At 40.9% G+C, this 21,207-nt stretch overlaps 1 protein-coding gene across 1 annotated transcript; it reads left to right on the top strand.

Moving 5' to 3' along the window:
* The first annotated feature begins 303 nt into the window (after positions 1-303).
* Positions 304-3,622, top strand: LOC115670345 (putative receptor-like protein kinase At3g47110). Its single transcript, XM_030591602.2, has 4 exons — positions 304-670; positions 776-1,981; positions 2,111-3,010; positions 3,141-3,622. Exons 1-4 carry the CDS (start codon positions 304-306, stop codon positions 3,404-3,406), a joined length of 2,739 nt encoding a protein of 912 aa, XP_030447462.2. The 3' UTR covers positions 3,407-3,622.
* Positions 3,623-21,207: the final 17,585 nt, after the last annotated feature.

Below are 21,207 nucleotides of genomic sequence, written 5' to 3'. Positions count from 1 at the left end.
CTCTTGTTTAGAGCTCGCCTTTTGGTATTTTGCTCGTCTAGACGCCCTTGAAAATCTTCGGAAATTGCGTACGCTTCAACTTGGTCTTGGGCCGTAACTAATAATATTGTACGACGTTAACCTAAGTTTAACTTATTATAAACAAAAGTCAAGTTTTTTGGTGGACTATATTGTGGTCTTTGGATGCATTAATTCAAAGACGTTTAACCTAAGTCGAACTTATCTTATGCTTCTAGTTGACTGGGAGAACTTAAGAACACCATCATCTGGTCTTTCTGCTTGCTCTGTCTTAACAGATCAAGTATGGAAGCAACCGTGCCAAACTTGAGAATGAATTTAGTATCAGCTTTTGTCAGCCTCATTCTCTTCATACATCAAACTCACTCCAACACTTGTATTGCCTATACTTCCCATCCTGGAAATGAAACAGACAGGGAGGCATTGCTCGCCTTCAAGGACAAGGTGATTGAAGATTTTCAAGATATCACGAGTTCTTGGAACAAGTCTGTTAGTCACTACAACTGGCCAGGAGTTTCTTGCAGTCGCCGCCATGCGGGAAGAGTCATCGCCCTCGACTTGTTGAATCAAAAGCCCCTTGGCACAATATCTCCTGACATCGGGAATCTCACCTTCTTGAGGCGTATTGATCTAGAAGCGAATCGGCTTCGAGGCAACATTCCATAAGAGTTGGGGAAGTTGTTCAGACTGAAGATGCTCGTCCTCTTCAACAATGAACTCAGAGGGGAGATACCACGGAATTTGTCATCTTGCGTAGGTATGCAATACCTCTATTTGCAATACAATCGGCTCAGCGGGAGGATACCTGACGAGCTTCGGAATTTAGTTGAGAGAAAGCTCGCTGTTTTTGGGGTCTCAGTGAACGATCTTACTGGGGGAATTCCAAGTTGGTTGGGGAATGGATCTTCACTTACAGACTTAGATTTGGGGCAAAATGACCTAAGAGGTCGAATACCGGCCGAGCTCGGAAGGATCTCAAAATTAGAAAACCTGACTTTACATTATAATAATCTAATAGGACACATCCCCTTTTCGGTATACAATCTTACATCACTTGTCTCCCTTTCCGTAGGGGGTAACAGCCTACATGGTGAAATCCCACCAGAAATTGGCAACTATTTTCCACATCTCCAGCGGCTTTACCTCTCAGAAAATCGATTTTCAGGGCAAGTGCCGCATTCGCTGCCTAACGCTACTGGACTTGAAGAGCTTATTCTCACTTCTAATAGCTTTTCGGGGAATGTGCTTGCCAATCTTGGAAACTTGAGGAATCTTACAAGAATTGGTTTTGGCAATAACCAATTACAATCAGGACCTGACGGCTTAAGTTTCCTCACTGATTTTACCAACTGCACTAAACTGAAAGCGTTAGATTTCGGCCACAACAAATTCAGAGGAGAAATACCTGCTTCCGTTGCCAATTTGACGAATACGCTTCAGGTCTTACTCCTGGGATCAAACCTGATCACAGGAAATATCCCTCCAGAAATCGAGAAGCTGAATGGCCTTCAGATCTTGGCGATATACAACAACAGCATCAGCGGTGAGATTCCCCATGGCATCGGTAAGCTCCAAAATTTGAAGTATCTTTACCTATGGCGCAATAGGATTTCAAGGGCAATTCCTTCCTCTCTTGGAAACATCACCCAATTGCTTCACCTGGAGCTTCAAAAAAATCAATTAGAAGGTGACATTCCTCCAAGCCTTGGATGGTGTCGACAATTGCAATTACTAACACTTTCAGATAACAACCTTAACGGTACAATACCCAATGAGGTCATCGGTCTTTCTTCTTTGTCCCTCTATTTTGGAGTAGCTCGAAATTCCTTAACGGGGCCATTACCTCTTGAAGTGGGTAACATAAGCAAAATTGTGCATGTCGACCTCTCTGACAACAGGCTGACCGGAGAAATACCAAGCACTTTGTCCCAGTGTCTGATGTTGCTAAGCTTAAATATGGCAGGCAATTTATTTGAAGGAAGTATACCACCTTCTCTACGGACCCTAATTGGTCTTTAGTATCTTAATCTCTCAAGAAACAGATTGTCCGGTCAAATTCCCATTTATTTCGAGAATTTCACTGTGCTCGAAGTATTGGATCTGTCCATCAACAACCTTGAAGGAGAGGTACCACAGGAGGGGATTTTCAGAGATACAAAGCGCATATCGATCATCGGAAACGAAGAACTATGTGGGGGCATCAAGGAACTTGGACTTCCCACATGCAAAGTCCGTGACGCGAAGAAACAGAGAAAGCATCCAGAACTGAAATTAACTATCACAGTAACTATCTCGTTTTTGATAGTGTTGACATGCTTCATTGTTGTTGTGTACCAGAGGAAGAAATCTACGACAAGACCTAGTGTTGCATTGCCAATAGATGAGCGCTTCCAAAAGGTTTCCTATGCAAAGCTCCACCAAGTGACCGATGAGTTCTCGCCATCTAATTTGATTGGCCAAGGGAGTCATGGCTCCGTGTATAGAGGAATGCTAGATGGAAATCGACCAGTGGCAGTGAAAGTGCTCAACCTAAAACAAAAGGGTGCTTTTAAGAGCTTCTTGGCAGAATGTGAAGCACTAAGAAATATACGCCACCGAAATCTTGTTAACATCATCACTGTTTGCTCAAGCATCGATTTCACCGGCGCAGACTTTAAGGCTCTAGTCTACGACCTAATGCGAAATGGTAGTTTAGAACAGTGGTTGCACCCCAGCGAAAATCAGCTCGATATGCCAAAACTCAGTCTCAGCCAGAGGTTAGACATTGCCATTGATGTGGCTTCTGCTATTGAATATCTTCACCACCATTGCCAGACGAGCATCATACACGGCGATCTAAAGCCAAGCAACGTTCTTCTTGATCACGACATGGTAGCTCGAGTGTGTGATTTCGGGCTAGCGCGATTTCTTCGTGGAAGCACAAACCTAGATGCTTCTCAATGTCCAGCAAGCTCCAGTGGATTAAAAGGAACCATTGGCTATGTAGCTCCAGGTATGTTAATCCTTCTGCTTTCTAATCATATGGGTCCAATTTAATAGCTTATTCAAAATGTTGAATTTTGGTGAAGAAAATGCAATTCCAGAGCCCCATCTAACATGACAAAGCCAATGTTGCTTTCTAGAATATGGCCTTGGTGGTACTTCATCGTTGCAGGGAGATGTGTACAGCTTTGGGATACTGTTGCTCGAGATGTTCACCGGAATAAGACCTACTGATGTTATGTTCAAGGATGGATGGACCCTCCATGAATTCGTCGAGGCTGCTCTGCACAAAAGCTTGGTGAAGATCCTAGACCCTTCAGTGCTATCTACAGAGTATCTTGTACGGATCGGCGATGGCCAAATTAGTGATGCTGACATGGTAAGATTTGAGGAAAAACATTGCTGACATAATGAGAATTGGAGTTCTCTGCTCGGCGAAACTTCCGATTGAGCGTATGGACATGACGAATGCATTATCCAAGTTATGTGCTGTCAAAGAGAAGTTTTTCAGGCATGGCACGTGAGATTTGGAAGAGGATTTAACTTCTCCTGTTGCAATTTTAATTTCTTTTCAGTTTTTTCCAGTGTGAACTGTGAATGTAAACCCAAAATGCAACTCTACTGCTGCATGTATTTGTGACAGGCAAAGAATTTGCTATCTCTATATCCTTAAGCCAAATAAATGCCTTTCTATTTCAACTATAGAATAGCTTGCTTCAGGAGATAAATAACGTCATACTGGTTCTTTTGTCGGGTTGATTTCGATGTATCATCCAATGCATCATAAGTCATCCATCCCCTCAGAAGGAATTTAATAAAGGAATCACTAAGTGCAAATTCATCTACTTAGAAGCAGAGGGACTGATGTATTAGGAGTCCCGCTTGTATCCGATCAATTAAAATAAAGCTCACCAGATCATTAGTCTGGTCATGAGAAGCTCATAACTCATTTGTCTGAGTAAATTATCAGTAAGTTACAGCTCCGTCATCATGGTTACCGAGCAAAACAAATGCAATGACTTGCTAAAAATTCACTCTTCTAGTGAGCGATACGAGATTAGAAGAAAGTCCAATGCCCACCACCCGCCAACTCGAATGGTAATTTCATAAACTTCAGACAAATTAGTAAGCATGTTCGTTGAACAAAGGAGCAGGACTCATTGCTGGCAAGAATAAAGGACAGAGCGAGATCAAAGTGACATATGCCTGATGTTTACAATTGAAGACAAATGCTAACTCTTTGTTGAGCTTTTTATTCAATGTTCATGATGAAGTCTTGAATCAACCTTCCAATAGAATCATATGAAGACCCACCTTTCTTCGCCGCGTTCCTCGCTGCCTCCCTCATTTCCTTCACCTTCTTCCTCGTCGCTACGGCGCCGCCGCCCATCAAGCGTCCGCCGGCATGAGATGGCCACCAACGGCGTGCCCCTTATAGTCTAGCCTTAGCTCCTCCACTAAGCCCAGTTTCTTCACCATCGTGAAAGTGTTCAGCTGCTGCTCCGCGTATATGGGCCACGTCACGATCGGCACTCCGTGCCACGAGCTCTCTAAAATGGAGTTGCAATTGCATTGAGACACCAACCCATCAATGGCCGTGTGTCCCAGCAACTCCACCTGTGCCAGGGATAGTATATACGAATTATCATATTTTACCTCAACTTTGCTATAATTCAAGACCCTTGCATATTTAGTTATGAGCTCAATAAAGGTGTAAGGTCACTACAAGTGTCATAACTTTCTTATAACGCTCAAATTTTTTTTTTTTTATCACTTGAGTGCCATAACTTTCAAAAATGCTCACTTGAGTATCATAACTTTTAATTAATCATTTAAGTGCCATAGCATTTTAAAAACGTTTACCCAAGTGTCGAGTGGCATGGCTCTTGTGGTGAACATTTTTAAAAAGTCATGGCACGTAAGAGATCGATTGAAAATTTATGTGGCACTTAAGGGATCAAAAAAAAGTTATGGCCCTCAAGTGAGAGCCATACATAAGTTATTACACTCAAGCGATCAAAAATAAAGTTATGGCATTCAAACGAGCGCCGTACAAAAATTATGATACATATGATATCCTTTTGCCGCTAAATAAGACTGTAAGAAAAATGTCCTAATCAATATCTAACTACTGAATTGCTTTTACTTCTTGTGTTATCCATTGAAAAATAAAGAGTATTAGGAAAAATATCACCTTTCATACATTAACATAAAAAAATATCAATATTTGTGTAAATTTATATGTAAGATGATTATTAGTAGACATGATCAATGGGTAGGCAACTCGCGAGCCTACCCATTATTTTTTAGCCCAGCAAAAACTTTAGGTCAGGTTAGTGGGCAAGCTACGCCTGGGTAAGGGCCTTAAGGCTCGGCGCATCTATATATTTATTAATATACAATTAAAAAAATTAGGTTTTATTGACAACTTTTTCTTTGACATTTAAACTTTATAAACTCTAACAGGATAAAATAAGCTCAACTTTCTAATGTAGGATAGAAAAATAGCATAAAACTCATAGATAAAGTAGTAAAATAAAATAACACAAAACCCCAAAATTATTTATCATATATTTATCATACTTCTTTAAATTTTTTAGTTGAAACTTTTAAAAATAAAAACGTGGCCCAATGAGTGGGCCCGGCCCCCAATGTTTCCCTTGGGTAGGCTCGTGCCTGCAAGTTCAAGCCTTGGCGAGCGGAACCGGCCCGATCCCGCCTAGGCATGCCCAATGACCAAGTCAACTTGCCAGACGATGGAGCCAAGTACTTGAACTAAATCTTGCTTAGGTCCTCTTGTGATTGAAAAAATATATTAAGTATTCTATATGAATTAATCGAGTCTGAACCCAGCAGACGACCATGTGGCGGCGGGCAGTGTCCAGCGGCGAGTAAGCGGCGGTGGGCGACAAGGGTGAGCAATAAAAGAGACTTGTTAGTTCTATTTCTGGAACAGTAAAAATTTTAATTTCTTATTTCTGTTCCAAATCTATTTCTTGGCCAAAATTTATCCTAGAAATAAAAAAAATAAAATTATTTTACCAAACGAATTTCTGTTCTAAACCTGTTCCAGGAAACAAAAAAAATAAAAAAGGGAAACAAAATGGTTATCATTTGCGCCGTAAGTGTGTAAGAATCAAAAGAGAAATTATATACTAGATCCACTCATTTTGCCTTTCAGGCCGACCATGCTTGGCTGGACCCAATAAGCTGTTTAGCATATGATCACCTCAAGGATTACCTAAATTTTAGTTCATCATAATTTGATACATATTTTTATGCGTGCTAATAATTTTAGAGATAAGTATATTGGAAGTCCTAAAACAAGTGCAATTGAGTTCTAAACTTTCAAAAAGTCAATTATGTCTTAAAACTTGTTAAACTAGTCCAATCAAATCCTTGTGTTGATTGCACTTTTTGAAAGTTTTAATACTCGATTGCACTTTTATGAAAAGTTTTAGGATTTGATTGCACTTTTTGAAAGCTTGAGGACTCGATGGCACTTCTATGACAATTTTTAGGACTTAATTGCACTTTTTGAAAGTTTTAAGACTCAATTGCACTTTCTTGATAAGTTTCAAGACTTCTAATGAACTCATAACATTTTTTTACTATCGAACATGTATCCTTTTTATGAACTGAGATATCGTGTGGGAGTCGAAAGATCATCAAAATTACGTCAAACATCATAAAAGATTAAGAACGATTAGCTATCTGAGACTACAAAGCTTAAACAGAATCACATTGTTGAAAAATCAGGATCGGCTTACCATGTCACATCTGTAGGTATCACAGAAAGCTCACAGATGACAAGATTAATTTAGTAATTGAAAACAAATACGTACCATGGACGAATTAGGTATATGACGCCATCGATGTAAATTTTTTCATATTTGGGTCATTTATTCGAGTTTTAACTTACTTTTTATCTATTTCGTAAACTTGACCGGTAAGTATTTAGACGGATTAAATTTGGTAGAAGATTTAAAGGACCTCACCTAGAAAGGCATGTGATTGATAAAATACTAACTTTCAATCCTCCAAATGATCAGGCCCTGACGAGTGAGTTCGAACAACATTTGTTCCCTTCTTACCTTATTTCAATCCTCCAAATGATTGGAACGCACACATTTTCACAATATGATTGACTTATACGACATTTGTTCCCTTCTTACCTTATTTACGAATTAGTCGATGTGCTTATACCATCTTTGCATAAGCACTTCATTAAAACATCGACAAGCAATAAATGTATACTGCGTATTCTTTTCAATATTAGAAAATATGCCCACTAAAGCCCCGTGTCTCTCTCCCTTGTGGTTGCCGAGTCTGGCTTGTGCCTCAGATTTGAGTAGGTCTACAGTTACTCATCTTTGCATAAGCACTCCATTAAAACATCAACATGTGATAAATGTATATTGCGTATTCTTTTCTATATTAAAAAAATATGCCCACTAAAGCCCCATCTCTCTCTCGTTGTCAAGTTTAGCTTGTGCCTCAAATTAGGTAGCGGCGGGATCTCATCTTCTCCACAATGGAAGAACCAAGATCCATGTTGGAAAAGGAGAATATTATTGCTCGTCTCCTTCGTCGAGGGCAGAAATGGCCAGTGAAGGAGACTGAATCTCCAAATCCTCCTGCTCCTCCCTCCCACAGAGGAGACCAAAATCTCCAAGGCCTCCTCCATCGACGAAGGACACGAAGCATGACGGTGATTGGGGAGGATGGCAGCGACGGGTGGTAGGGACAACGTTTGGACATCGGTTTCGTCTGTAGTTAATGAATTTAGATGGTATTTGCAATCAGGTCACTAAACTTTGGTACTTTCACTCAATCCATTAAAATTTCAAATCCGTCTACTTTGACCAAAATACACCCACTTCTCATATAAAATGCTGACATAGCACCACCGTGTTGATGACATGACACCTGTCCATGTGTCCGGTCCATCAACAATTCGTCAAAAAATTGGTCGGATTCTAGGTAGGTGCATCAATTGCAAAAATTGAAAGTTTAGTGCATTTTTATGGGAAGAAATCAAACTTTTTGCCTACGTCAAGTGGGATTCAGTAAGTATGAAAGCCACATGGCGGTGGTGGCAAGGTGGCTTAAACAATGTCCTCTAAAAATGTAGTTTTCCGGCTAGATTTGGGTTGAGCCTGAATTGGATCGGACTTGAATAATTGCATCATAGGGCATGAACTAGACAGGTCAACATGAGTTAATTAAGTCGATCTGGTCCAATTCCAATGGTGACCCAATCCTAATTTGACTTGGTCCTTCCATATGCCATCTTTGCGCCAAGATGAACTAATAATCTTACGATCAATTGTGTCGAGGAAACAACTATCTGGATGGAATTACGTATAAACCGGAGTGTAGAGCGGTCCGTATAATGCATATATGAAAAAAAATTATATGGACCCAGATTATGTGAACTAACTCCATCTCACCCATTGAGTAGTGTGGCCACCATATAATACCCACATGATTTGATGATCGAGATTAAGGTGCATGCAGTAATTACTTCAATCTCCTGGAAAGAAACTTTGGTTCTCATCCTACAACATTTCTTTATGTTTTTATCTATGTATTAATTTAGCCATGCATAAATCTCATACTATAAAACCATACATAAGTGAAGGAGAAAAAGCTCCTTACAATCTTTCAGTCCCAGAGCTTTTAGGGCGGTTTTCACTTGGGGCCCATCCAATTTTTGAATTTAGATCCAAAAGGCTGTGGGCTTAACGAAGGTCTCCCAGCTTCTAAATTTTCTAACATTAATCGGCCCAACCGTGGTTTTCTTTTGTCTGTTCGTCCATCAAGATCGGCTGGCTGAGGAGAACGTTTTTAGTTGCTTGGTCTTCTCATCATCACCTCCCGTTTCTGTTTTTCCAAGTAATGTTGGGAATGTAAAAATTAATTTTGGGTAATCAATTCTCAAAGTTATTTCGAATAATTATAAGACAGTTACATAAATAGCTCATACTCAAATACGTTATAAAAGTGTATCGTATCACTTTGTTTCGCCGGTTTTTATCCCGTCGAAAATCTTTCGCCGAACGCTGCGTTTCGGATTTTATTAGGGGAGACTAGGGTCTTGAATCAAACTTGGACAAAGAATGTCAAATGCGTTTATTAAACCCAATTTAGGTCTTACAACTTGACTCGATATGATGCCAAACTTGACAATACTAACAATGAGATGACAACTTGTAAATGTTGAGATTAAGCTATATCGGAATCTAATCAATGACACAACTAATACGACATTGCCTTTCAAAGTACGCCATAATTTAATCAATGACGTAACTTGAGAGAATACAGCTGGAATCTAATCAACAGCTATACTCCAAGCACAACGCTGGAATTTAATCGACGACGCTGAACTGGTGGCACAATATTGGAATTTAATCAACGATACTAAACCTGATAAAGACTCTTATCAGAATTAAGTCTACGACGCAGAATCTGAAGGTTGCAATTGAGACTACTCCTAATGCGCTAAGAGTAAATGCTAGATAAAAGATGTGTTGTGTTGTTTTCGAAGAGTCCTCTTTACGTTGAAAATCCTTGAGTATTTATAGAGCAGCTTGATAACTGTTGACCGACTACTTCTCCTTGAAAGTCGTTTTCCACTTCCTTACGTTTCACGCTTTAACCGCTTCCTAACTTATCGATGTTGCTTACGCTCCTTAGGCATCACGTAATGGCTGATTTTCTTCCACGTCTCTTTATTTCTTGCTATTTCCTAAGTGTCATTCTCTAACTTCCTTGATCTTCATGTCCACGGTCATATCTTTACCTTTTGACACGTGTAAATGAATTTTTTCACCACGCGTTACCATGATTTCATACTGATTGACACCATGTACAAAACTCGTGATTTTAGACTTGTTGATGTCACGTGCAAAACTCGTGATCTTGAATTTCTCGACATCACGTGAAAAGCTCGTGATCTTGAATTCGTCGACGTCACGTGCAAAGCTCTTGATTTTGGACTTGTCGACACTTCTATGACGTGTCATGTCGATAACTACCTTAAGTCTTCTTAATGTCTCTGGGCCTGATTCACGACCTTTTTCCGAATTTATGTCATGTGGGCCGTACTTTATATTCTTTGTGACTTGTAACCGACCCACTCCCACTAGGGGTAATTTTGAGTGTCAACATATGCCCCCTTTTAAAATGAATAAATTTGAATTTATTTCTTTTAAAGGTGTATCTTGTCTGTGTACGAATCCCTAGGCGATAATCATGCTTTTCTGTCCCTTGAGGTCCTTTCGAGCAGCCCATACGACTTCTTCATCCAATATCCTTTGGACACATCACCTTGTATCTTCTTCGAACATTCGTGACTTTTCAAATCGTCTTCTTCATCTTGCATTCTTGTAAAAGCTTCGTTTCACCGCCGCGTCTTCTTCTTTAACCCTAAAAATCCTTTCTTGAACCCTTTTCCGATCTTGATCCATCATTTCTTATGGCGTCCAAAAAGTATGAATATTCAGCCAGGGCCTACATCGGGGCTTTTGACAGGTTTAAAGAAGATCCGCGCACTGGTAATTGCTTTTTTAATTTACTGCAAGTTGTTGATGATGAATACAACTGTTTCTCTCTAGGCCCCAGCTTCATGGACCATCTCAATATTCCTGTGAATCTCCAATTCTATTTCCCGTATAAGCACAGTGAGACTTTGGCACTACAACATTCTTCTATTACGGATGTGTAGTCCACCGGATCTTCTCGATTTCGAAGTTTCCCCTTTCACGAAGAGGATTTTCACAAATGGTTTATTCGCTTGAAGACTGACCAAGATACTCAACTTTTATGAACAGCTGCCGGGATCGACATCGCTCTCGAGGTCAGTATGTCATCTTATGACCTGGAATGTGGGTTATTGGGCTCCGCCATCACTTTCTAGTCCTCTTCCGGATACTGTTTCTTTTTTCGTTGGGGACACATGTCCATCACTATGCTTGATGTATTTGCCATAGCGGGTTTTAAATTGGTTGGTCATGCTGTCGAGGATTTGCCTATACTGTCCACTCCTTTTATCTCTGAAGATACTTTGGCATACAGCAATTTCTTGTCTCGATTTCACCGAATTTCGGGCCCCGTTACCCAGGACGAGCGTATCTTTTTCTTGCTCTTTTGGTTATCAAAATACGTGTTTTTTAGTCCCGCCCTTAAAGTTTGCAAAGACTATCTGCAAATTGCCGCAGCCTTAGCCACGGGACAACGCCTCGCATTAGCCCCTCTTGTTCTTGCAGTTTTATATAGAGGCTTTACTCACGCCTCTCGGGCAATGAAGTTCGGGGATTCTGGAACTATCTCGGGCGTTTTTTGGATACTTCAAGCATGGATGGCTTTGTATTTCCCTTCCCTTTTTAGTAAAGGTGATCGTCATCTTCCCCATCTATCTCTGCAAGGGTATAGAAGACATGTACCTTTACCTCTGAGCTATCGATTACTGAACTGTCCCCCTAGACATATTGCTTCTCAAGCGCCTCCTTTTATCTTCTATCTTCGAGCTTTTCTTGAACTGAATCATGACCAAGTCATTTTCTTTAAATATGGCTAAGGAGAACTTGATTATTTGTTCGATCCAGCTCGATTCAACCTCTATAGGCCTTTCTAGACTTGTGCTTTATCTGCAGTAGATCTTCCCATATGGACTTCATTTTTCATAGGTTTGGTGTAAACTTCGTGTGTGACCCATCGACTATTCAACATGACACCTTAATATTTTGGGCAAGCATCCTTATTCCCACCGATCTTCCATTGGAATTCACTTTTGGAGGAAGGTTTTCTATTGGCTTCGAGGCATACAACCGTCATTACTGTGCCCGTCAATTTGGATTGGTGCAAGGTATTCCCATGCCAATTATCTACTTGGTGAACTTCCGTTATCCTTTGTCTCCAAGGAATGATGTTCTGTCATGCTACAATGAGGTTGCCAAATATATCTTGGGACGGTTCAAGCTTGTCGATAATTTCAACGCTCAGTATGGTTCAATGTCATTTAATCAATGGTGGGATGAATATAAGGCCTTGATTTTTCCTGAAGACCTGGATTCAGCCTTGTCGAGGATAACCCTACTCCCAATGGGATTATTACATCCTTTCAGGAGGTTTTCTATGTCCGATATGCCCTTATCTCCGAGGGCGGGCCCAATTCCCTAAAAAACCCCCAACTTTACCCTTTGTCCCAATTATATCCCAAACTTTTTTTTGTCTTATAAAAAACCTCAAACTTTTACTTTTTCCCAAATCTACCCAATTCACTTTTCGTCCAATTTTTTAATATTATTTTTATTTTTCGAATTTTTATATTTTTCTTTTCTTTTCTTTTTCCTTTCCTTTTCTTATTTTTTGTTTCCCCTTCGGCCGGTCGCCGGGCCGCGACCGCTCAGCGGGCCGACGGGGCGAGGCTCGGCTCGCGCGGCGTTAGCGGCCGAGCCTCGCCGTGGGGCGAGGCTCGGTCCCGCCGGCGTTAGGCGAGCCGTCGGCCTCGTCCGGCAACGGCGAGGCCGAGCCTCGCCCCCGCGCCGAAGGGGAAACAAAAATAAGAAAAGGAAAGGAAAAAGAAAAGAAAAGAAAAATAAAAAAAATCGAAAAAATAAAAAAAATATTAAAAAATTGACAAAAGTGAATTGGGTAGATTTGGGACAAAAGTAAAAGTTTGAGGTTTTTTATAAGACAAAAAAGTTTGGGATATAATTGGGACAAAGGTAAAGTTGGGGTTTTAGGAATTGAGCCTATCTCCGAGCACGCCATCATTATCTTTCTCTGATATGGATGAATTTTTAAGTGAATCGATGGACGAAGTGAATTCTACCATGGATCATCATTCCCTTAAAATTCCTCAGGTTAACAACATTCGAGTTATTTGGGGTAAACGTCCTTCGGCAAGCAACTTTTTTCCCTCTGCTAATCATGTTGAAATTCGCTCGAAGGGAGCTCAACTTTGTGAGCTTTTAAAGGAAGGGTACATCATTATTTGTGACGTCCCAAAGATCGAAAGCAAAGTCAGGTCCTTGCTTGACTATCTGACCAATTTACCTTACCATTTACCTTGTCGAGCTCTAGACTTTGCTCTTCATGAATTCTCTGATTCATTCGATGTAACTATGAAGGCTTTCAAGGCAGGGCTTGAATATGTTAATGATATCGAGGGCAAAGAAAAGACCTTGGACCTCAAAGGAGAAGAGCTGGATGAGGCCCGTAAGGTCTTTGAGGCGTTCCGCATCAACGAAAGCATTTCTATGTCGACACTCTTTGATCAAAGTAAGGTCATATTAGACCTCGAAGCGATCGTTAAGCAACCGAGCACTGAGGTGGAGGACAGCCAAGCCAGAAAGGACGAAATTCTGGAATTAAACTGTGATCGAGAAGTCCAACTTCACGGCTTCATCTTGGGCCTTGAGTAACATTTCATTTAATTTACAGCTAGCACCATCTTTTCCTTTCTTTTCCATGTCATTAATGTCGAGAATAGCACTGCTGTAAATATCTCTACTGCTCGGCTTTTCTTTTCCTTGAATAATCATAGTCTGCGCCTACTTTGATGACCTGTATGGTATTATTGACCAAACTACCCTTTCTTTATGGTCTCGAAAATACGTCTGTGTGCAACCTTCCGCACTTGCATTTAATGAATCAGTACGATACGTAATCAATCTGTATCGGTGTAATTCGCTTCTGCTGTCGTATGGGCATACGCTTGAGTAATAGTTAAATCCTATCGGTACACATATAAACCATCGAACGACTGGGAGTAATCATCGGCACGTTTTTTTCTCAAATCTTGCTTCGTGACCTTCAAGGAATAAATACCCATTACTCACAACTTTCCAATCCCTGTATCTTGGGCTGATCAAACAAATACAAATGTGCGAACCGAGATATTCGTTACGTCATTTGATCTTCTCGTATCGATTCGTGAAGATTTGAGACTCAAGTCGCGGGCTATAAATAGTGGGTCAAGACTTAGACCTCAGCAACTTTGAATTCTGACTCCCCATTCCCTAGAGAAATTTCCTTTCTTTTATTCTGCCGATCGACGATGGAATCCAGTGTCTCGTCACCAACCTTGAGTGTTCGCAAGTTCAAGGCCTTGTGGAAGGAGATTATCTCCTACCTGAGCCTAACCTACGCCGTCCTGGTCATCAAACCCCAGGCGGTGGCCAAGGTTGAGAACCTGATTCGCAAAGCAAGGCCTGATGACCTGCCTTTCGATCACCCTTTCCTTGCTGATTAAGAGGAATTTGTGACCGTTTTCGAGCACGGAGTGTCTCAGTTTCAAGCCAATAGAAAGGCCATCACTACATACCTCGTTACAGAACGCTTATCGGAGAGTCTCAAGGAGGAGATCGAGCATGCTGATGTAGTGTACAACACACTCTCTGACGTGCAGGGCCAACTCCACTCCTCCCGAGAGCATCTTGACAAGTATCGGGAGCCGATTGTTGAGCGGATCCGGGGGGGCGGAGAAAAGACTGAGGCGATGAGTTCCTTGCCCCGAAAAGGATGAAATCGAGATTGACCTCTCGATGGATTCCCGTTGTGAATTTTTTGTCAACTCCGCTTCTATATCCTTGGCCAGGATGGCCGAGAAGTCGGATGAACTGGTGGAGTCCCACCTTGAGCTTATCCGAAGGCTTAATAAACGGCTGTCGAACTTGGAGGAGATGCTCCCCAAACTCGAGGAGGCCAAGGAGCAGGCTGAAGTGATGAATCAGCGCCTGGAGGAGCGGATAAAGCACTTTATGGCCCGTTTTAGAGAACTCGTCGGTCTCGGCCTGGGAGAGTGAAAATGGCTGGCAGGTCTGGGTTCAGAAGGAAGGAAGGAAGGAAAAGAAGGAGAAAGAAAGAAAGAGAAGAAGAAAGAGAGATGGAGGAAAATAGAAAAAACCAAAACGATTTTTTTTTTGTAATCTATCTTTTGTTTGTGAATGAAACTGGACTTATTTAGAATTTTCAGTCTTTCCTTCCTCCATGTCTCGCATCTCCCACATAGTAGGATAATACTTCTTCAAAAATTTGCCATTGATAGTACATGGAAATTCCTTTCCGTCGATATCCATTAATCGATAAGCATTTCCGACAAATGCTTCAGTTACCATGAATTTACCAAACTTTTCACTGTCCAAACTCGTTGGTAAAATGGTCTTCCAGACTAGGTCACCAATTTCAAACTGTTTATGCTTTACATGTTTATTATATGCTTTGGCAACTCTATCTTTCTGGAGGATTAGCTTTTCCAAGGCAATTGCTCTGTTCTCTCCCAATTCATTGACGTTGGCGAACATTAACTCGTCATATTCCTCATTGGCCAAGTTATTTTGGAGTCTGACTCATAGAGATTGAATCGTAACTTCAATAGGGAGAACTGCCTCTTGTCCATAAGTGAGCATATATGGGCTAGTTCCTGTAGCAGTCTTTTTAGACATTCTATAAGCCCATAATACAGTCGACAACAACACATCCCACTCTCTGGGATTATCCTCAATGTGTCGTTTAATTAGTGTGATGATGGCTTTGTTGGAGGCTTCAGCCTGGCCATTGGCTTGGGTATAATAAGGAATTGAATGAATCATTTTGATGCCTCTAGCCTTGGCAAAACTAATCACCTCTTGTCCCATAAAAATCGTGCCTTGGTCCGTAGTTATAGATTCTGGAATGCCAAATCGATGGATAATACGCTCCTTGATGAACTCTTTCACTGTCTTTTGTGTTATACTCTTATACGAGGCCGCTTTAACCCACTTGGTAAAATAGTCGGTGGCAACCAAAATGAAGCTATGTTTCCTTGACGAAGGGGGGTAGATTTTTCCTATTATATCCATCGCCCAGCCCCTAAATGGCCAAGATTTGATGATAGGTTTCATTACGGCTGCAGAAACATGTTGAATGGGCCCGTACCTTTGACTAGCTTCACATCCCTTAGCATAACTTAAGCAGTCTCGGGTAATAGTTGGCCAAAAGTAACCATGTCGACGGAGCAACCACTTCATTTTTATCCCTGATTGATGGGCTCTACATATGCCTTCATGAACCTCGGCCATTGCTATCACAGATTCTTGTCGTCCCAAACATTTGAGTAATAGCCTGTCCACAGTCTTACGATATAACTCGTCTCCAATCATCAAATAATTAAAGGCTTTTCTTTTGAAATTTTTATCAGTAGAGACTGGGTTGTTGAGATACTCTATAAATGGAGTTCTCCAATCTTGGGTTACTACTTCGTCAATAGTCGTGTTGTCGACAAGAGTTTCTGTCGATTGTGTAAACATAACTCTATTGTTCATCGATGGTAGAACCTTGATTTGGGTAATCATATGGTCAACAAGCTCTTTTGATATTTTATAACCGGAAGCCATTTGTGCCAAATCATTAGCCTCCGTGTTATGCTCTCTTTTAATATGGATCAACTCAAAGTCGTCAAAGTGATTTAGGAGCTCTTTGGTTAGTGAATAATAAGATATAATATTCTTATTAAGACACCGGTATTCTCCAGATAATTGCTTTATCACCAATTGAGAATCCTCTATAACTTTGACGAAACGTATTTTCATGTCGGCCAAGATGTTTAAGCCAACAATTAAGGCCTCATATTCGGCTTGATTATTGGAACATTCAAAATTCATTTTGAATATAAGTTTCGTTTTTTGTCCATGAGGGGATATTATCATGACCTTAGCCCCAACAGAGCCAGGGGGTACTAGATCTATCGAAGTAAAGCTGCCACGGGACCATGTGAACGTATCCCTCACAACTTTCATCTCGTGCTCTAGGATATTCCATAATGAAATCTGCTATGGCTTGTTCTTTTATTGCTTTAAGTGGTACATAGACCAAATTTATTTCGGTCAAAGCAAACGCCCACTTGGCAATTCGGCCTTTAACAATAGGCCGAGTCAACATGTACTTAATCACGTCTGTTTTACATATCACATGTATAGTAGTCGGCAGTATATAATGACGTAATTTTGTACATGCATAAAACAATGACAAGCATAGCTTCTCAATTGTAGTGTATCTTGTTTCAGGATCATTCAACATCCGACTCGAGTAATACACCGCTTGCTCTTTGCCTTCACTATTCTCCTGTGCCAGCATACATCCGATGGTAATATCGGTAGCGGCCATATATAATTTCAATGGTTGACCCGCTCTTGACGGCATCAATACTAGCGGATTAACCAAGTACTGCTGGACTTGGTCAAAAGCATGTTGATGTTTGTCGTCCCATATAAACTCTTCTTGACTTTTCAACTTCAACAATGGGGAAAACATCTCAATTTTTCCTGACAGGTTAGCGATGAATCGACGCAAAAAATCTATCTTTCTAAAATCATTTGAAGTTGCTTTTTGGTTGTGGGGGGCGGCAATTCTAAGATGGCTTTAGCTTTATTCTTATCGATTTCAATTCCTCTTTGATTAACCAAGAATCCTAAAAAGTTACCAGCCCTTACTCCCAAAGCACATTTCAATGGATTCATTTTCAGGTCAAATGTCTGCATCCTAATAAAAGCTTGTTCTAAATAATTTAAATGACATACCTGGTCTGATTTGACAATAATGACATCGATGTAGACTTCCATAAATTTTCTAATCATGTCATGTAAAACAAAGGTCATGGCTCTTTGGTAAGTTACCCCTGCATTCTTTAATCCAAATGGCATGACGAGCCATTCAAAAGTGCCAATGGCCCTAAGACACTTGAATGCAGTTTTATGGACGTCCTCTTTAGCGATAAATATTTGATTGTAACTTGAATGACCATCCATTAATGACATAATTTCATTTCCAAAAATTGAGTCAACTAACATATCCGCCATTAGCATCTGGTACTCATCCTTGGGCGTGGCTGCATTTAAGTCTTGGAAATTAATGCAGACACGTAACCTCCCATTCTTTTTCTTTACCAGGACTATGTTAGACAACCACTCGATGTACCATGCCGTTCTAATAAATTCTGCTGCTAGCAATCACTCGACATACCTCCGGGGCGAATCGTCTGGGCGGCTGTTTATGAGGCCTGAACCCCTTTTTTATGGGTAGTCGGTGTTCGACAATATCTCTGCTTAATCCTGGCATTTTTTTATAGTCCCAAGCAAAACAATCCCTATACTTCTTCAGGAGTCTTATCAACTGAGCTTTAAAGTCATCATCGATCAACGAACTTATGTAAATAGGTCGATGTTTATTGCCTAGCCCAAGGTTAACCTCTTGTAATGGGTCTTGAGCTTCAATTGATTTTTCAATTTCTTTTATGGGTGACTCTTCAAACTCAAGGATTCTATCGACAGCTTCTGTGTATTGTTCTGCGAGCTCGGCCCGATATGCCGAGTAACTCCCAATAAGTTCTTTTGACAATATAAGGTTCTTCATGGATAACCTCATTTAATTGTGCTGCCAGTTGACTCTTCGGGACCCACTCAATGATCCCTTTGTCGAAACGGCAGAATGCAATACTATTGGGGTCAACAAAAGGTGGCTTACTGATGGATATACTGTCTTCTAGTGCCAATTGGTGAGTTAGAGATGCATGTGCATAGGTTGTCTGTGACTTGGTGTTTGCTTTGACGTATTCTACCTTATCCCTATTCCAAAATGCTAGCATCTGATGGAGAGTTGATGGTATGCACTGATTACCATGGATCCAATCTCGGCCCAATAGTAAATTGGAAGATCCATCTGCATCAACCACACAAAAGGACGTCTTGGAAGTTTTGGTGCCAACGGTCAAGTCGGCAATGAAAATTCCTTTAACTTCGGAGACTTCTCCAGTAAAGTCGGACAATTGGATGTTTGATGGAATAATCTCCTCGTCACGCCTTCCCAGTTTCTTGTAGAAATGATATGGGATGAGATTCAGTGTAGAACCCCCGTCCACTAACACTTGAGACACCGGTTGGCCATTAACTTTTGCGTTGATATTCAGAGCCTTTAAATGATTTGAACCCTTGAGTGGAAGTTTCTCGAATTCAGCCACCTCCTCTATATCAAAGTGAAATTCTTCTTTTTCTTTCTCTTCCATTGTAACTTCTTCCGGATGACCTGACTCCACCGTCATACCGCATAGGCTCAACGTCTTGCTTTGGTGAAGATTGCTGAGGTCGATCAGATGTCGACGCTTAAATTCCTGGTTTTCTTTTCCAGACTAAGTTTCCGTGCTTAGGATACTTTGGCTTAACCTCTTGTTCTGCGATCGAGGTTGGTTTAACCTGCTTGATGTGAACTTGACTTACTTGTTGTTGGAGCTGATACTCTTTTCTTTTCCTCAGCATTCTCATTTTTTGAGTCCGCGTCAAATTTGAACTGCGATTCTGAGTTCGACGGGTCTCATACCATTGACCTACAACTAGGTCTCTTACCATTGACCTACAAGTAGGTCTCTTGGCACTTTCAGAGTTTGTCGACATGGTAGATGAGGGTCTGTGCAAAGATCCTCTCGATCAGGGAAGTTAAAACCCCATCCACTTGGCTCAATCTTCCCATTGTATGAAGGTGGTGGAGCATAACTAACATAATAATCAAATTTACCACTAGGCTCTTCTAAAGTACCAATAGTCGAATCACCTTCTTCGTACCTTTGCTTGAATGACTTAATAGTCTTATTACGGTTTCGACGGCCTCTATGATGATTAACACCCCTAGAAAGAGTTTGTTCATCATGTGAATTAGTGAGGACCAAATCGCGGAATCCGTCGACCACTTCACTAGGCGGACATCTTCGACTGTTGGAGTAATGTTTCTCTTGTTCCAACAGTCATTTATACTTTTTTGCAAAAGCGATACGGCTGATGCCCCCTGGTTTTTGTCTTTAATGACACCATCCCTGCCATTACAGGAAATGATTGACATCAACTTCCATCGGGGACTTACCTTTGTCCTTAGAGAATTTTATCTTCCCTTGCTTAATAACTTCCTAGACGTTTCTCTTAAATACAAGACAATCATTGGTGGCATGGCTCCATAAATGATGCCATTTACAATACTTCTTTCCCGCTAAGTCTTCTTTAGTGGGTAAAACCTGACCCTCCGTCAGTCTGATCTGTCCATCGGCTAATAATAAGTCAAATATTTTCTTTGTCTTATTGATATCGAAAGAATAAAAAATGGGTTCCTTAGCCTTGGACATGAGGTTGGATTTTTCTTTAACTCTTGCTGGCTTTAGAGCCTGGCAGATGTATGGCTTATCAATCACCATTTTAGCGAGAGCTACATCTGCTATATCTGCTGATTCAGTTTCATCCTCGCTCTCGTCAGCATCAGCCTAACGAATTTCACCCCGTCGATCATACCTTTTGTTTTTTTCCTGAAGGAGGCTTTTATACTTAGTAGCTATGGTTGACAACTGGAACAGAACTGAATATGGTTGTCCAACCATTCTTTCTCGGATTTCAAACTTCAGTCCGTTAAAAGCGAGGTCCGCAAAAGTCTTTTCAGGTAAATGAACTAAATACTTATTCCTTGCCCTTTTAAACTTGGAAACGAACTTATCGACAGATTCATTAGCTAACTGTCTCATGGTCGAGAGATCTGCTACCGACAAATCCGGCACAGCCCTTTGAAATTGGCAATGAAATAACCTTTCCATTTGTTCCCATGATGTAATCGAATTTGCAGGTAAAGCAGTATACCACGTAAACGCGGTTTTTGACAAGGATAAGGGAAATAACCTCAACTTCCAATAATCAGCAAGAGCCGCATCACCACATTGAGTTAGAAAACGATTAACATGTTCAAAAGTGGACTCATCTTCCTCTCCAGTGAACAATATAAATTCTGGCATTTTAAAATCCCATGGATACGGTATAGTATCCATCCAATCAGAATATGATTTTCTATAAACATTTGGGAGGTATCCCATATCATGGCCATATCCCCTCATTATAGTGTCCACTACTAACTGATTTCGCACTTGACCCATGACGGGCGCAGGAGCTACAACATAATTAGGTGGCAATGGCTGATTCAGATTTTGATGAGCTAATTGGTAGAATGACTGCTGTGGTAACTGTGGCTATTGTTAAGGTGGTGGCTGCATTAGCTGTGGTACGTTGTGAGTAATCATATATGGGTTGACTGGTGGATTTAACTGTGCTGGCAATGGTTGCTGGATTTGAACATTTGGACCCATAGGGGGTGGAAAATGTTGATTTACGTTAGGCACTGCAAACTGGGGTGCTTGACGTT

Source organism: Syzygium oleosum, unplaced genomic scaffold, assembly GCF_021117445.2.
Source record: "Syzygium oleosum isolate NSW1041296 unplaced genomic scaffold, Sole_v2.1 Sole_v2.19, whole genome shotgun sequence".
In the NCBI taxonomy this organism is placed as follows: Eukaryota; Viridiplantae; Streptophyta; class Magnoliopsida; order Myrtales; family Myrtaceae; genus Syzygium; species Syzygium oleosum.
The sequence above is the reverse complement of the archived record's forward strand: the minus strand, read 5'-3'. Positions and strand labels throughout refer to the sequence as shown.

What these genes read in the sequence shown, in the direction of transcription:
- LOC115670345 (XM_030591602.2), top strand. Translation starts at nt 304, where the DNA reads ATGGAAGCAACCGTGCCAAACTTGAGAATGAATTTAGTATCAGCTTTT. An exon ending in GCTAAGCTTAAATATGGCAG is followed by an intron (nt 1,982 to 2,110) that starts GCAATTTATTTG and finishes CTGTGCTCGAAG; the next exon opens with TATTGGATCTGTCCATCAAC. An exon ending in CATTGGCTATGTAGCTCCAG is followed by an intron (nt 3,011 to 3,140) that starts GTATGTTAATCC and finishes GTTGCTTTCTAG; the next exon opens with AATATGGCCTTGGTGGTACT.